Source organism: Budorcas taxicolor, chromosome 5, assembly GCF_023091745.1.
Source record: "Budorcas taxicolor isolate Tak-1 chromosome 5, Takin1.1, whole genome shotgun sequence".
Classification (NCBI taxonomy): Eukaryota; Metazoa; Chordata; class Mammalia; order Artiodactyla; family Bovidae; genus Budorcas; species Budorcas taxicolor.
The window spans coordinates 57,570,227-57,588,048 of NC_068914.1; the positions used below are offsets into that span (position 1 = coordinate 57,570,227).

The 17,822-nt window shown below is 37.6% G+C and overlaps 1 protein-coding gene across 1 annotated transcript in view; it reads left to right on the forward strand.

Annotated features, from left to right (window-relative positions):
- TMTC2 (transmembrane O-mannosyltransferase targeting cadherins 2) overlaps window positions 1–17,822 on the forward strand; it is a 429,922-nt gene that overhangs the window by 293,341 nt on the left and 118,759 nt on the right. Inside the window, exon 8 of the mRNA XM_052641014.1 lies at window positions 4,068–4,189. Coding sequence (XP_052496974.1) covers window positions 4,068–4,189 — 122 coding nt within the window. The remainder of the gene's footprint in view (window positions 1–4,067; window positions 4,190–17,822) is intronic.

The following is a 17,822-nucleotide window of genomic DNA, read 5'->3' on the forward strand; positions in this document are numbered from 1 at the left end:
TTCACCCGAGCTGGAGACTTGGAAAGTTAGTGATTGTTCACTACCAATAGATTAGCAATGCACTGAGATCAGGTCATCCTGTGTTTGAACTGCAGCTTTCTACATTTATAGTTTTGTGTGTTTAATTTAGCTACTCTGCTTTTCAATTTTCTCATCTGTAAAATCCAGGTTAATTAAGGACATTGCTTAATTTAAACAAATGAGGTACAGAGCAACTAATATAGAGACTGAAAATATATTTCATCTCACAAACATAATCTAAAAGTTAGTTGGTACTGGCTGAATGAGACTGAGGTATTTATGACGCGTGTGGGCCTAAGTGAGAAAACCTTCTGTGCACCCAAAGGGATAGAATGGGAGGAGTGGGTACATGTAAGTCAGATGTTTGCTCCTTGTAGTTTGCTACCCTGATTCACACTAAACATTCAGTGAATGCTATTGTCATCATTATCACTGAGATATAACGAATGATTACATGAAGTTTTTCTAAGTTGTAATGTATAGAAGAACCTAAGGAAGGTAGTTATTTACATTTTTTATATACTTGCCAAGAGGCATTATTACATTATATTTTTTATTTATGGCCCTTTGATATTTTCCCACCTCACCAGCTTTATGACTTAATAAGTTGCTTATGAGTTCTTACTGAACAAAATAGGTCAAGTTAAGTAGTTAGCAAATTAATAATATTTCATTTCAAAATGGGTTTTAATAATGATAGATTTCTGACTTAGAAAAAAGGAGGAGCTTTTTGAAATGATTTTCAAACATCAACCACTTAAATATGAAAATTTGAATCTCAAAAGCACCATGGACTTAGGATTCTCCTGTATTTTCTCTGTGCCGATAACTTACTGTTCTACAAATTCTTTGTTTTTTTTAATAAGTTGAAAGTAGAAGCCATGTTAAACGCAATGATTGTCAACGTCTAAAAAGTGATCTATGAGCAGTTGAAGACTACAAGTAGAATTTCAGATTAATTTCAAACAGACCCTCATAAAGCAGACCCATCTTTCTGCTCTGACTCTGAAATTTCTACTGGCTTTATAATCCATTTCAGAGATAGTTGAATTTTGTTTATCATTAATTGCTTTAAATTTTTTAATATTTGATTTTACATTTTTTATATAAATCATATCTAATATTTAGCATAAGAAGCAGTTCACTATCCCTAAGAAAAATTACCACTTGTTTACTTTATTTGGAAATGTTTATTAGTTCAACATTGTAAAAAGAAAATTGCCTGACAGTGTTTTACTTACTATGAGATATGATAACAAGACAATATAATTATTACAGAAACATGAAAAAAAATCTGTACCTAATCCTACCAATCTTAACAACTATGAGTATTTTGTGTTTTTTATTGTAGTCTTGAGTCTTTGCTTCAGTATTTCTTGCATCTCAGCCTGAGCACTTGATTATGTCTAACCAAACTCTTCTTAAATGGAAACATGTTTAAAGCTTTAGGAAAAAAAAAAATCAAGCTATCATTTTTATGATAATATAGTTTAAGGACTATTTTCAGAACTAGAAACACATAAATGTGTGAGTGGTGCATACATTTTTGTTTATGTTACATGTAATCTGTCACCAATATTTTTTACTAACTGGATGAGCAAAGGGCACTCAAAAGGCCTGGAGATGCAGATCAATTCATCAAACATATTTGTATCGACAACACTGTGGTAATGTAAAGAGAATTTGATTAAAGTAAAAGGAAACTAGCTCTTTCTTTGAAGCAAAGACGTACAACCAGTGTGGGTGATACATTTAGGCAATCCTCTGATTATTCCTCTAAATGGAAAGAGCCATCACAATTATGATTAGTTAAGCTATTATGAAAATCTACTTGAAAAATAATGCAGGTCACCAGTTTGTTCCTTGGTCTCAGAAATTGAGTAGTTTCTTCATTTGAAGTGTTTAATATAACTATAATATTTAACTTAAATACACAAATCATCTTACAATCTAATCTTCCTATCAAGTGGAATATTCTTTCAAACTGTAAGTGTAGAAAGGAGAGGCGGGTGGTGATAAGAAGGCAACTGATACACTTTTGGATCACAAAAAACTGTGGAAAATTCTGAAAGAGATGGGAATACCAGACCACCTGACCTGCCTCTTGAGAAACCTATATGCAGGTCAGGAAGCAACAGTTAGAACTGGACATGGAACAACAGACTGGTTTCAAATAGGAAAAGGAGTACGTCAAGGCTGTATATTGTCACCCTGCTTATCTAACTTATATTCAGAGTACATCATGAGAAACGCTGGGCTGGAAGAAGCACAAGCTGGAATCAAGATTGCCGGGAGAAATATCAGTAACCTCAGATATGCAGACAACACTGCCCTTATGGCCAAAAGTGAAGAGCAACTAAAAAGCCTCTTGATGAAAGTGAAAGAGGAGAGTGAAGAAGTTGGCTTAAAGCTCAACATTCAGAAAACAAAGATCATGGCATCCGGTCCCATCACTTCATGGGAAATAGATGGGGAAACAGTGGAAACAGTGTCAGACTTTATCTTTTTGGGCTCCAAAATCACAGCAGATGGTGATTGCAGCCAGGAAATTAAAAGATGCTTACTCCTTGGAAGGAAAGTTATGATCAACCTAGATAGCATATTCAAAAGCAGAGACATTACTTTGTCGACTAAGGTCCGTCTAGTCAAGGCTATGGTTTTTCCTGTGGTCATGTATGGATGTGAGAGTTGGACTGTGAAGAAAGCTGACCACTGAAGAATTGATGCTTTTGAACTGTGGTGTTGGAGAAGACTCTTGAGAGTCCCTTGGACTGCAAGGAGATCCAACTAGTCCATTCTGAAGGAGATCAGCCCTGGGATTTCTTTGGAAAGAATGATGCTGAAGCTGAAACTCCAGTACTTTGGCCACCTCATGAGAAGAGTTGACTCATTGGAAAAGACTCTGATGCTGTGAGGGATTGGGGGCAGGAGGAGAAGGGGACGACAGAGGATGAGATGGCTGGATGGCATCACCAACTCGATGGACATAAGTTTGAGTGAACTTTGGGAGTTGGTGATAGATAGGGAGGCCTGATGTGCTGCGATTCGTGGGGTCACAAAGAGTCGGACACGACTGAGCAACTGAACTGATACACTTTTGGCTTATTTCTGATTTTTTTCTCTTGCTTGGCTGTTAATGAAAAGCTATTTGGTGGGCAAAATTTATATAAGTTGAAAATAATAGCTGATGGCTGAAAGGCCTTAGACTAGCTTTACACTTGGTAATGGGCATGCTAAATAATTGTCACGTATTCACTGGATTTTCCAAATGAAACTGGTAAATTTTACTTTACCTATTAACATATAAAATGCAAATAATTTCTGAAAAATCTAACATCTAGCACCAGTGCTTCATCCCAAATATTTTTAGCTCCTTTTTTTTCCCCCAGCCACATCGCTTATGGACTCTTCAATGCGCAGACCAGGTACCAAACCCATGCCCCATTGCTTCTGCAGAAATTGAACCTGTGTCCGCTCCAGTAGAAGAATGAATCCCTAACCACTTGATCACCAAGGAATTCCCTTTAACTTCTTCATTTAATAATACTTTCTCAACAGAGTTTTCAACTTCAGTGGGTAGGACCTTGAACTTTTGTTGTTTAGGTCCTGCATAATACTCTCCATTTAGTAGTTATTCTATAAATACTCGAGTTTGTAAAGGAAAGAATGAATATGAATAAAAACGAATAAATGATTGTAGATAAGAAAGACCCAACCTTAAAAAATGAAATGGTGACAAAGCACATAGGATTGAGAATTAGACATTTCTAGATTTAAAAAAAAAATCAAAGCTTTACTGCATATTACATTTTTAATTAGGCATTTCACTTAATTTTGCCAAACACAAGTTTTCTCATCTGTGAGTTCGACATGATGACTTCAGGGGAATCAAATGAGATAATGGATGAGAGTACTTCTTACAGAATCTGAAAATGTATAAACGTGATATAAACACATGTGGAATATAAACATGTGATATGATGCTGCTGCAAATGTTCTTGGAAAACTGTACCGTCAGATTGATTTTCTTTTGATTCTCTTGTCAGGTGAAGCGTACATGCGATTAAGCATGCTCCCTGAAGCAGAGCATTGGTATATGGAATCACTGAGATCCAAGACTGACCACATCCCTGCTCATCTTACCTATGGGAAACTGCTCGCTCTAACAGTGAGTAACTGTCTCTTTCACCCTTCAGAAATTGGCTCTCCTGTTCAGATTGAGGTAGATAGGGTCTGAGGCACCTGTTCCTGGCCAGTTAATCCAGACTGTTAGGATGTAATGATGGTCATACTAAATTAGAACAATATACAAAAAAATATAGAAAAATGAGTTCCTTTGGCTATGGGGTTCGCCATAGATAAAGTATGATGTGTATCCTTGATGTAACTTAGTTGAAATGTGTGATTATATAATGAAATTGTCAAAATAGCAATATTTGTATAAAGATTATGTTCTGTAAGCCAGTGTTAACCCCAGATTGGCTATAACACCTGATTCTTTCCAAAAAGCAAGCATTATATAAGATATGACATGTGTGTCCATCAGTGTCACCTAGAATCCTGTTAACTGGAAGTCATTCTATAAGAGAAGTGCACCCATAATTTGGCTACCCACTATATGATGAGTCTTGGTCATATTTCTATGAAAGCGATATTGGAAGCATAAGGACTTGTTTATAGTCAACCACTGTGACTTATAAAAATTGTAATTTTATGTGCTTCAAGTAGTAATAATATTTTTTTTCTACAATAGGAGATTGTTCAAAATATTTAAATAACTTTTCTGAGCTCACCAACTAATAAATGGTACAACTAGCCTTCAGTCTCAATCTAAATCTATTGTCTATGTTATTTTAGTCATATCCCTTAATTTCTCTCCAGTGTTACTAAATATAAGTAAATATTAGCAAAACATGGAGACAATGGTCAGGAAAGTAATTCCTAAGTAAATTCATAGAAAGGTATCTTATAATTGTTTAAAAATAATGTTATTTCCCATAGAAGATGATAAGCTAAACAATTACAAGTATTACCTTTCCATTCTAAGATACTACTAAAATGCTATTAAAGAGATTATATAGGCAGACTAAGTAACCAGAAAATGTCTCACTCCAACACATCTAGGTATGCTTAATAAAATGCAACAGATATGTTCTTAATGCATGGCTGAGCTCAAAGCATAGGAAGAGAATTTCCCCAGGATGGAAATAAAGCAGTAACTATACACCAGAACAGTAAACAGTAGGCTGATCTTAAAGTTGATTTGGGATAGTTTACTAGTCTTAACAACCCATGGGAAGGAGCTTATTGTCTGTCTTTCCTTCTTGATGAAATAAGAGAAGAAGTCTTGGACCAACAGAAGGCCAGGAATTAGGTGTCTAAATAAAGTAGGAAAGTTCATATCCTCTGTGAAAGAACAATGTAGAAAAAGTTCACATACTGATAAAAGAGGGCAGCATGAAAGTTTGCCTTTCTCAGAGTGGAATCTGAAATCTTTGCAGAGAAGTCATCTCTGTCCTCCCCTCACTGGGGTTTGGGTTTTGAATTTACTTTACTTGAATGAGCCAGGAATTCCTAGGCCAGGAAATTAAAGTCAGTTCACTGAAAACTCTAGCTGAAGATAATACTAAACATGTCTTTTGAAAAGACATATTTAAATCTAGAAGAAAATTTACAGATTGGTTTTTAAAAGAACGGTGAGCACAGAAATGGTGATTGTGTGAGTAAATCAGAATACATTTTTACTGAATAAAATATTGAGAGGGAATAACCTCATAGGAACAATCAGAATGGGAGGGGAGGTGAAATTTCAGTTGATTTTTGGAACTCAGGTATCAGATAAAGGTGTTACAACTGATTCTTCAAAACAGAATAAACCACTGTCTGAAGGAGGTTTGGAAATGGGATAAAAATAAGAAATCTAGAGACTCAAGACTTGGTGGTAGCTGATATAGAAGAGAGTGCATTAAGGAGAATAAAATAGGGTAATCAGTTGTCTCTCCCCATGTGCACAGCCCTAGTAACCAAGCACTCACTGCAAGTCAAGGGAAGGTATGTTCTTAGTGGTGAAGCAGTTGAATGAGACAGCTCCCTAACTCTGGAACAGCTTGCCCAGTCGAGGATGGAATGCAGAGGGGAATGAAAAGAGGACTGATCAAATGTTTTCCAGTGGAGAATTCAAACTGTCAATACCCCTCCCTATTACATGCAGAACACAACTAAACAAGAGTTGATACTCCCCAACCGGCAACACATATACACAAACCTCACCTCCCAAGAAATGGTAGCATTTTTATCTGGAAAAACTGAATCACTCTAGGGAAAAGATTTCCATATACCTGCATTTGGAGATCTCTGAAAATGACCTGCTCCCTAACCAGACATACAAAAGTCACTCTTTCCAGTCTAGAAAGCACGTTTATGCCTAAGGAATTCATTCAGCTTTTATTAACTCTACTTGTAAAATAACAATGGGCAATCAGAGATCGTCTGTCATTTAGGAAACCCTCAAATGTAAGAGATTGGAGTTGAAACAAATGGATTAGCAAAAGGGAATGAGGGAACAGAAGAAAAAAATTGTTTGAGATGGTAATATAGCATTTTGTGGAGTGCAGGATGACTTAAAAAAGTAAATATGAAAAAATAAGAGCTTTTAGAAATTAAAAAGTGATGGAAAAACAATTTTCATTTGAAGGGTAGGAGAATAAAGATGTGGAAATGTTTTCATATACAAACAAAAAAAATGAAATAAAATATGTGAAAGAATTATAAAAGAAATTAATGTGGGGCCCCAAAAAATATGGAACAGAGAAAGGGAAAGAACATACTCAGAATTGGAGGGTATGAGTTGCTCTTTGGGCCATTGACAAGATCATACCATGTCTAGTCTAATCAGTTAGAAAAAATGTGTTTTACCTTATGAAAACCTTTTCCATTTCCTATTCTGATAGGATGGTAATTCACACAGCTCCAAATAAGAAGAGAATTCATGTATACCTCTTGCTGCAACTACTGCCTTTAGATGATCTTATGGAATTAAAATAGAAACATTTTAAATTAGATTGATAAATGGCCACCTTCAAAAATAAAATTTTTAAATGCCTGATTTATCTTTCCTCCAATAAAATCACTTGGAAAAGAAAAACATTGAAAACTTTACCTAATTCTGAATATACCTAGACTGTGACATAACTTTGTATATAGAAACCACGTATCCTTTATTTTTCCTTCTTGTTTTCGAGCGTGACTATTTTAAGTTTCCTGTACTAAAACTATGATTTTACAAGCTGCTTTATTTTTAAGAAGATATTTTTAAAGACAAAATTTAGTTAGAAATTTTCAGTTTTAGTTTACTGAAGCATATGGAAGGAAGGGAAGAAAAGACATGTATTACAATTCAAATTCTAATCCCCGCCCCCAACAGAACTTTTATAGTTTCCGACTTGCTGATTAGATGAAATATAAACCCTATTATGGAATGGTTTAAACTCACAGTGCCAAAAAGTCCAAAACCATCCTTAATAGTTTCTTTTTGAATTATGAGATTTGGCACATTTCTGATCCCAGTGGATTGCCTTTGTCTAATTTTGGGTTTCTTAGCCTGGTAAAATGCCATTGACTTAACATGAAATTGGCAAGGTAGAAAATGCCACACATTTTGACTTCTGAATGCTTTAAATATAAAATATTATAAAATGAAATTGGCTATTACTCTGAAGAGAGAGGAAAAGAAGTGAAATGGTGTTTTTACTGTTCCATCAGAACTGACCAAAGATACAATATGTGCTTTGCAACTGACTTGCAACAAAATGAGACTTATATTGTATATTAAGATTTCCTATAAAGAATTATATTTTTCTGATACAACTTTGACAAAAACAAAAATGTTGGTGCTTTTATTATAGCCAGTGGTATGTCTTTTAGAACATTTTTGTACAAATTTTTCTTTAAGAATTTTTAGTATAGATAGTATTTAGAAAAGTTCAAAAAGATTTAGGATTTCCCAGAATGCTTTGACAAATTCCATAGATCAAATCCTTTTTTATTTCTCTGACAAAAATGTCCTTTTCCCTCTCTGCCTGTTCAAATTTTATTTCCCTCTGTGAAGTCTTGCCTGTATCTTTTAAGCAATTTTTTTTTTTTTTTCCTTTCTCTATACTTCCATGCTACTGATTTTCAGTATCTCTGTAGTGGCACTTTTTCACTTGAATGACAGATATAAATCTCTGTCTTTTGACCCTGAATGTGGGGCAGAGAGTAAGTCTTTACTTATTTTTTTATATCTTTAGTATAAGGCATTTCACAGTCTTAGCCACTGTCCTTGCACCCTCCTTTGTATTTCTCTTGTTAAGTTATGTAAGGGCTGGGCGTGTGCCATTTTCCCCCAGTTTTGTTTAGATGTAATTGCTGTATAGTGCTATGTAAGTTGGCCTTCCCCATTGGCTCAGCTGTAAAGAGTCCGCCGGCAGTGCAGCAGACACAGAGACATGGGTTTGATCCCTGGGTCAGGAAGATCTCCTGGAGGATGAAATGGCAAGCCACTCCAGTATTCTTGCCTAGGAAATCTCATGGATAGAGGAGCCTGCAGGTTACAGTCTAAGGGATTCCAAATATTTGGACACGAGTTAGTGACTAAACAACAACAAGCTATATAAAAGTTAAAGGTGTATAGGCAGCTGAGTTTTAAATATTCTTCTTTCCCTAGTCTGAATCTCATGCCCTCATTAGTCCTACTTCATTTTGCCAACACGTGCATTGAGATTTATTATCCATGCTAAGGCATCACTCTAATTCCCAGTGGTATATACTGAATAAATGAATGAGAGTGGCTTGATTGTAGAGTGGATACAGTGTAATTTTCAGGACCCTGAAAGGGGAGGTAGGCACGAGAAGGTGTACATCTCCTGAATGCCTGTGATTGATATGTGTTATTTCATGAAGCTTTGTGATGAGTACTACCTTCTTTTTATAAATGAGAAAACAGCTTCTAAGGTTTAGGACATGTCCCAAGAATAAATAAGCTACTCAATAGTAGAATCGGATACATCCTCAAGGACTTCTTAATTAAGCATCGTTAACATCCACTCTATATTAAATAATTTTGTGTGATGCTTTCCTTCCTTTTATACCTGATTAGAGATGCTAAAAGTCAGCTAGTGCTCCTGCCTCCCCATAAGGTATGAAAATAGCTTATTTTTAGGCGTTACCTCTAAATACTAGTTTAGTTTGAATGGGTAAACACATTTTTATTATTAAGCTTTATAGCTCATGAACTTAGGACTTCTGTTTTTGGCTATTGGCACTTTTAAGGTCCTATGTGACTCAATCACCAATGTTCCAGGGTGCCCTAGAAAATAGTTCTGCATTAGGGTCATTGGTAGCCTCCATGTTTAAATATAGTTGGACCTGGGTGACCCAACTATAGAATATATAGAGCTTTCATACCAATGTCATGTCCAGTTAAAATACTAAACACAAGTTCTCTTTGAAATTGTGATTTATTCCTTACTTGAACTTTGTTACCTAGGACTAATGCCATGAATTTAAAATTGGACAAGCATTGAGAAAAGAAGGAATAAGTTTCCATTATCACCATGTTTCATATGGTTTTATAGTTGTTTCTAAAAACATGTATGTGCTTCAGTTGTGTGTACATCCTTACTTTTTTTTTTTTGGTCCTCCTTTTGTCCTTGTTCAATTTATTTCAGCGAAATATTTTGTAGTTTTTTTGAGCCAGTAAAATTAGTATTGATTTAAATTGTAGTAAAAGGAACTTGGCTGTTAGGTTATTTTCCAGATTTAGGTTAGTAAGAGAGAAGGAAGGATATGGGAGACTCTGACAGTAATTCCTGATACAGCAAACCTTTATTTTGGCTACTGCGTGGAAGTACTGAGCCAGATTTCTGTGTCTAGCCAAAGTTAATTGGGCTACATAAAACTCCAGTTATGAAAGTACTTGAAGTTCCATGGAAAAGTTCCATACCCCAGGCTAGAATGGTGTCAGTGTAGTTTATCTGGAAGTGCAGCACTGTGTGTTTCCTTGGGCCTTTTGTAATGATTATTACTGTTTAGAGCTGAGACTATTTTTCCATTTGGTCTTCTCTAAAGGAAAACTCTTCCCACTTTGCACGCTGACTAACATTTAGGTTCCTTTGTTTTATTATAATCACCGTACAGTCATGTTTAGATTGGAGGGAGCAGGAAACAAAAAATGTTCCTGTGACTCGCTGAATGATTATTATGGGTATATACCGTTGATGTTACAAAACTTACTCTGTGAAAAGAGAAGGCATGTATCACATATATTGTGCTACTGAAATATTGAATGAAATATAGAAGAATATTTAATTCAATGCAGTGTTCAGCTAAGCATTTTATATGAAGTTGCCACATCTAAACTTACTAGCATTCTGGCAGTAATTCACTTATCATTGTATTATTTTTAGTTTAAATCATAATGAATCTGATAGTTCTTTTATGCATTTTGATATGTAGAATCAATCTTTTTTTTAAATTTAGGTATAGTTATAGAATCAATCTTATGATTACTCTATTTGTTGCTGCCAAATGACCTACAAATCCAAGTACCTCTGAAGTATCTCAGACTTTTATTCTGCTTTTGTATGTCAGTTATTGAAAGTCATTGTTAAGAGATATTTTCTTTTGCCAGATATTCTCAGAAATAGTAAAATCAAAATACTCAAATTCTCAGGCATTGAAAGTCACGTGAAAATAATTATACCTAGCTTTATATCTAAGTATCATGATGCTATGTTTGAAAAGAAATGTTAGCTTTTTATTTAGGGGTAAGTAAGATGATACTAACTACCTAGATACAACCTAGATAGCATATTAAAAAGCAGAGACATTACTTTGCCAACAAAGGTCCATCTAGTCAAGGCTATAGTTTTTCCAGTAGTCATGTATGGATGTGAGAGTTGGACTGTGAAGAAAGCTGAGGACAGAAGAATTGATGCTTTTGAACTGTGGAGTTGGAGAAGACTCTTGAGAGTCCCTTGGACTGCAAGGAGATCCAACCAGTCCATTCTAAAGGAGATCAGCCCTGGGTGTTCTTTGGAAGGAATGATGCTGAAGCTGAAACTCTAGTACTTTGGCCACCTCATGGGAAGAGTTGACTCATTGGAAAAGACTCTGATGCTGGGAGGGATTGGGGGCACAAGAAGAAGGGGATGACAGAAGATGAGATGGGTGGATGGCATCACCGACTCTATGGGCATAAGTTTGAGTGAACTCTGGGAGTTGGTGATGGACAGGGAGGCCTGGCGTGCTGCAGTTCATGGGGTCGCAGAGTCAGACACGACTGAGCGACTGAACTGAACTGAAGATGATACTGGGCTTCCCAGGTGGCTCATTGGTAAAGAATCTACCTGCCAATGTAGGAGACATGGGTTTGATCCTTAGGTTAGGAATATTCCCTGGAGAAGGAAATAGCAACCCACACCGTTATTGTTGCTGGGGAAATCTCATGGACAGAGGAGCCTGGTGGCTACAGTTCATAGGGGCTACAAAACAGTCAGGTACCACTGAGTGACTGACGTGGTGCAACATAACCTAACATCCCAATTTCCACCTTGTCATTCTTCCTGCTGCATCCTGTTGACTCTCCTGTTATGTAATAAAGCGTGAGCACATTTTAATGTGAGTTAAACTTCATTTATAATTTTTATTTTATATTTTTCTAGTTTGATAATTTGTAATAGAAGAAAATTTGAGCATCTTTAGTTATTAAAACAGCACGCTTATTTAAACCTATGTTTACATTTTGCTCAGTTGGTAAAGAATCTGCCTGCATTGCAGGAGACCTGGGTTCGAGCCCTGGGTAGGGAAGATCCCCTGGAGAAGGAAATGGCAACCCACTGCAGTATCTTGCCTGGAGAATTCCATGGACAAAGGAGCTGGGCAGGCTATAGTCCATGGGATTGCAAAGAGTTGGACACGACTAAGTGATTAGCTTTACTTTTTTAAAAGGTGGTACTGACTGCATACATTTTCAAAACAAATGTCTTTCATTTCAATGATTGGATAAACACTTCTGAAAGAAAGTTGCCTTTTTTTCCCTTGTAACATCTGGATGTGTGTATGTGTGTGTATTTATACAAACAAATCTACACACAGAGGCATATATGTAAATGAAGCCGCATCTGTTTTAAAATGTGAGAGATTTCATTTCTGAAGCCTCATAAACAGTAAATAGTACAGATGAACCTATTTTCAAAGCAGAAATAGAGACACTAGACATAGAGAACAATGACACCAAGGAGAGAGAAGGTGGGATAAATTGGGAGACTGGGGCTGACGTGTCCGCACTGCTGCTGTGCTTTGCTGTGCCGTGCTTAGTTGCTCAGTCATGTCTGACTCTGTGTGACCCCGTGGACTGTAGCCTGCCGGGCTCCTCTGTCCATGGGAATTCTCTAGGCAAGAATACTGGAGTGGGTTGCCAGGCCCTCCTCCATTTATACACTACGATGTATAAAATAGATAACTAATGAGAGCCTACTGTATAGCCCAGGAGAAGAAAAGGTACAGTCTCTTCATAGGACGTATATTAAGTTAACCTTAAAAATGCATTTCAGTATACATTAGGTTTGATTCCACTTATACAAGGTCCCTAGAATAGTCAAATTCATAGAGTCCGAAAGTATACTGGTGGGTGCCTAAAGAGCCTGGGAGTGGGGAGGGAGAATGGGGACTTAGTGTTTAATGAGGACAGAGTTTCAGTTTAGGAAGGTGCAGAATTCGAGATGGATGATGGTGAGAGCTGCACGATGTGACGGTGCTTATTGCCACTGAACTGTACAGTACAGTATGGTTAAAACTGGATGTTTTATATTGTGCGACTTCTACCACAATTTAAAAAAACATTAAAAAATTAAAGCAGGGGCTACTCTCTGTTGCAGTGTGTGGGCTTCCCATTGTGCTGGCTTCTCTTGCAGAGCAGGGGCCCTGGAGTGTGTGGACTTCAGTAGCTGTAGTGCGAGGCCTCAGTAGTCATGGTGTACAGGCTTACATGTCCCAAGGCATGTGGAATCCTCTGGGATCAGGGATAGAACCCGTGTCCCCTGCAGGCAGATTCCTAACCACTGGACCACCAGGGATGTCCAAGAAATCTAATGTATTTCTTAATCTTATTTCTCCATAGGTATTTTCTTTTCTCTGACTTTAAGATTCTCTCTTTGTCTTCAGTTTTCTGTAGTTTGGACATACTACGCCTCGGCTTATTATTTGGGGATTTATCTGGCTTAGTGCTCTCTGTGTTTCCTGGATCTGTGGTTTGGCCTTTATTATATTTTGGAAAGTTGTGCATCGATATTACTTTAAGTATTTCTTCTGCCCTCTTGTCTTTCTTTCCCATCTGATATTCCAGTTACTGGTATGTTTGTTGCATGTTTTGAGATTTTCCTCTAGTTCTTGGATGTTCTGTACTTTTCATTCATTTTTCTCATTACATTTCAGTATGGGAAGTTTCTATTGACTTATCTTTAAAGTCATTGATTCTTTCTGTGGTCATGTTGAGTCTTTTTATGATCTCATTAAATTTATTCTTGATTTCTGTTATGATATTTAGCATTTCTTCTAATTATTCCTTAGAATTTCTCTCTGTGTACATTATACCTGTGTTCCTGCATGTTGTCTACTTTTTCCATTAGAACATTTAACATATTATTATTTCAAGTTTTCTTTTCTGACAGTTATAACGTGTTTCATGTTTCAGTATCTTAGTATGGTTCTGACACTAACTTTGTCTTTTTGGACTTTTTTCTTTCCTTTTGTCATGCTATGTAATTTTTTTGTGGGATGTTGGATATGTTGAATTCATCATAGAGTATATTTTACAAAGATTATTCTTCTTTGCCTGCCCTCACCAGGAGGGGGTCTTTTTTTGTTTTTTACTGTGAGAACCTCATCGGTTTCTTTGGAAATTAAGACCATGAAAGAGTGGAAACCACACCCTCCACCCAAAGACTGGCCTTCAGGAGTTTCTCACTCTCAGGCTAATCCACAGTTGGCTTCCAGCAAGTCATCAAAAGTACCGCTTAAAGGATACCCATCAATTCATAGCTCCTGATCTGATGAAGACTGTTTGGGAGGTTGATATCTAATGAGTTCTAAGAAGCCTTCATGGCATATTTTTCCAGTCTAGAACAAGAGGGCCTGAGATGTTGACAGTGATAATTTAGACCTGAACTGAAGACTATTTTCCATCTCTGTGTCACCTCTGTACTTGATTTTTTTCCTGTTTAGTGACCCACATTTTCCCGTGATCTTACACATTTTCTCTTAAGAGAGAGAGAAAATATTATTCTGTAATAATGCCAAACACCCATGTGTGTATGCTTCTCCTTGCACACTCTGCTGAGACTTGGGAAGGATCCAGTTTGGAGATATGCTTGTCATACGCATTTATACATACAAACTCATTCTCCTGGTAATCTGCCAGTCTCTGACCATGTACTGTGTGTGTGTTTTCCCTTTTTGCCTGGATTAAATGTTCCTGTAATTGTGTATATACTATCTCTGGTCACTTCACACTCTGGAAATTAAAGTGAATGAGCTTTGCTTACTAAACAATGCTTATTAAACATTGTTTAATATTTAATTTCAATAGCTCTTTCTTTGTAAGTCGCAGAAATTTATTATTCACAGAAGGTGACTCAAGAATCATTAGACTAAGTACAAATTTAGTAACTTATGTTGTTAAGTAGCCTTAGTTTTTCAAATACATGGGTTTTGAGATAGTTGAGATCAAATGAACCTTTGTTAGCTTCAGGCCTTTTAATGGTGTTAAAAACAAGGAATGTTTTCTCCATTAGGCTGACTTTCTAAATAATTTCCTGAATTTGGATATTGTAAAGAGAACTTGTAAGCCACCAGCCCTTGGACTGAGCAGGTAGCCTGTTGTCTCGATGCTTGACCAACTTTTTCTCTGTGAACCAGCTGAAGTATGATACCTCCTTTTTGAGCCCTCCCTTCCCTGGACTTGCTCAGACACAACGGATTCCTTGGTTTCTGTTTTCTCCTTAGGTACTATGTACAATGAGAGCCCGTTTAAGTATGATCTTGCAATTGGTAAATGCCCATTTCCAGAGTCACCATGGCATTATTCAGTCTATAAGAGCAGGAGTCATCTCATAATCCATTGCCTGACACCGTGCTTGGCATACAGTGGATACTCTCTGAATCTCTGCTGAGGGATGGGGGTGGGTAGGCGCGTGAGTGCATGGGTGGACCTACTCTGTAAAGCTCATCTTTAAATAGCATAATGATTCCTCGTAATACACTTCTGGACCAGGTCAATAATGTAATACCTTAGCTGTGAAACCAGATTGTCTCTGTTTGAACCCCAGTTCTGACAAATCAAGCTTTTGTGCCTTGAACAAAGTAGACTAATCTCACTGTCCCTCAGTTTCTTATTTTGTAAAACAGATAATAATAATATCTCAGGTGTAATACAAGGATTTAGTACAACAATACACAGAAAGTGCCCAGAATAGCACCTGGCACGTAGTAAGCTGCTCTTAGAGTGTTTCTGTTCTTCTCATATAACCTATAAAGAGAAAGTAGAATTGCAATGTGCTCGGACAACAGACTCCCAGAAAAATCTGTCTTGGGGAAGCAGAGATGAATGGAAACTTAAGTACGCTTGACAAAGATCAGATGGCCTTGTGCTGTGAAAGGGTATCTTTGTTCATGTCTTCTTTGTTAGGAGTGTGGCGGAAATAGGAAGCTGAGGTCACAGGAAGACCTCACCAGTGCTGCTATTGGAATCTCCTGGTTTCAGCTGATAGTGCAGTGTCGTTGAAATTGCATTTGAATTGTTGACTTGTCTGATTTAGGTGGATACTTATGAGAGGGGAAACAACAATTAGGGTAACTATAGAATAATTCCTTCCTGGAGAAGGAAATGGCAACCCACTCCAGTACTCTTGGCCTAGAAAATTCCATGGATGGAGGAGCCTGGTGGGCTATAGTCCATGGGGTCACAAAGAGTCGGACACGACTGAGTGACTTCACAACGGTAGAATATTTGTTCAAACCAGGAAGGGATGGCTATTATTTTTACACTCTAACAGTGGACATAGAGTAGTTTCAGGCAAACCAGAATTACTTCTGAGAATTACTTACAAAATAGGAAGCACAGTAGACTGTTTCAATATGCATGTGGTCTGGTTTGTATAAGAACCTTTATAGGACATTTTGGCCTCCCTGATAGCTCAGTTGGTAAAGAATCCTCCTGCAATGCAGGAGACCATGGTTTGATTCCTGGGTCAGGAAGATCCACTGGAGAAGGGATAGGCTACCCACTCCAGTATTCTGGCCTGGAGAATTCCATGGACTGTATGGTCCATGGGGTCCTGAAGAGTTGGACACTACTGGGCCACTTTCACTGTCAGGACATTTTACCTTTGATAGGCATCTTTACCTTAAAGTCCTTTCAGAAGAAAATAAGGGGGTCATTCATTCCAATTCCATTTAATTTTGTTTGTTAGTAAATTAAAATACAGTGGAGTTTAGGTCTTGGCTACTATCCCCAGTCTCAGTGTCAGCTGGCTGGATCTAGGGGAAAAGGAACTGGCATTCCTTTTCTCTGTCACGGATTGAAAAGCAATGGAAGCAAAGGAGTATGATGTGAATTAAGAGCTTAACTTTCTCTAATCTAAATTTTTAACCAATGATGGCTTCCCTGAATTGAACTCCATTTTTTAAGCCAGTAGAGTTTAATCAGTCCATATCCTTTGATTGACAATTGAGAAGAGCAAAACCTATTCAAATTAGTGGTTTTCCTTGGTGATTCATCTTCTTGGTATCAGAACCAGACTAGAAGTCAGGTTCCTGGTGCACTCAGATGGTAAAGAATTTGCCTGCAATGCAGGAGACCTGGGTTTGATTCCTGGGTTGGGCAGATCCTCTGGAGAAGGAGATGGCTACCCATTCCAGTATTCTTTCCTGGAGAATTCCATGGACAGAGGAGCCTGGTGGGCTACAGTCCATGGGTCACAAAGAGTCAGACACGACTGAGTGACTAACACTTTCTGTGACTGAATCCAGTGCTTTTATGCCATACACTGGTTCAGTCATCAAAGAAATTTACATCTAAATAAATTAAATAACCCTCTGTATCCTTACTGCTGAAGATTTCTACCAAAAAAAGGTATGAAATTAGGGAATTATTTACATCTGGCTTTATCTTCTTGTGAGAGCATTTGGATTTTAGAGTTGTGGCAGCCTGCCAGTGGCAAATGGAGGTGCAGAGATCGCCTGCCTTTTATGGTGTCCGGGGATTGCTTGTTCTCCTTTGCGACCCAGCTGCAATGCAGCTGTTGTTGGCACTCCTGCTTCTCCACTCTCACACTGCAGCTTTCCTAACCATCCCCATGGGGTTTAACTTCTGAGCATGAGTGTCAGCTCTGAGCTCTGTGAGCCAAGGCTGCCTCTTGGGGACCAATCAGCGTAGCAGCTTTCCACGTCATGGCTAAACAGTTTGGGATGGAGCAATCCAGCAATTTCTCATGACAAACAAGAAGCACCCATTTGCACAAACAGTGCAGCCGGATGGTTGGAGTTGTTGCAGTAGCTCTATCTGGGGGCTTTCCAATGACACTGATTCCTGAAACAGAGATCACATGGACCGCTTTGTCCATCTAAAGTGTCCTATTAGTGTCTATTTTCTGTGAACTTGTGGTGGCATCTTATGGGCCATGGAAGGCTAATTGAAATGGTGGTTTCTTTTTTTTCCCCCTTGTATAGAGGAGGTATTGACAAAAATGACAGGAGTGACATTC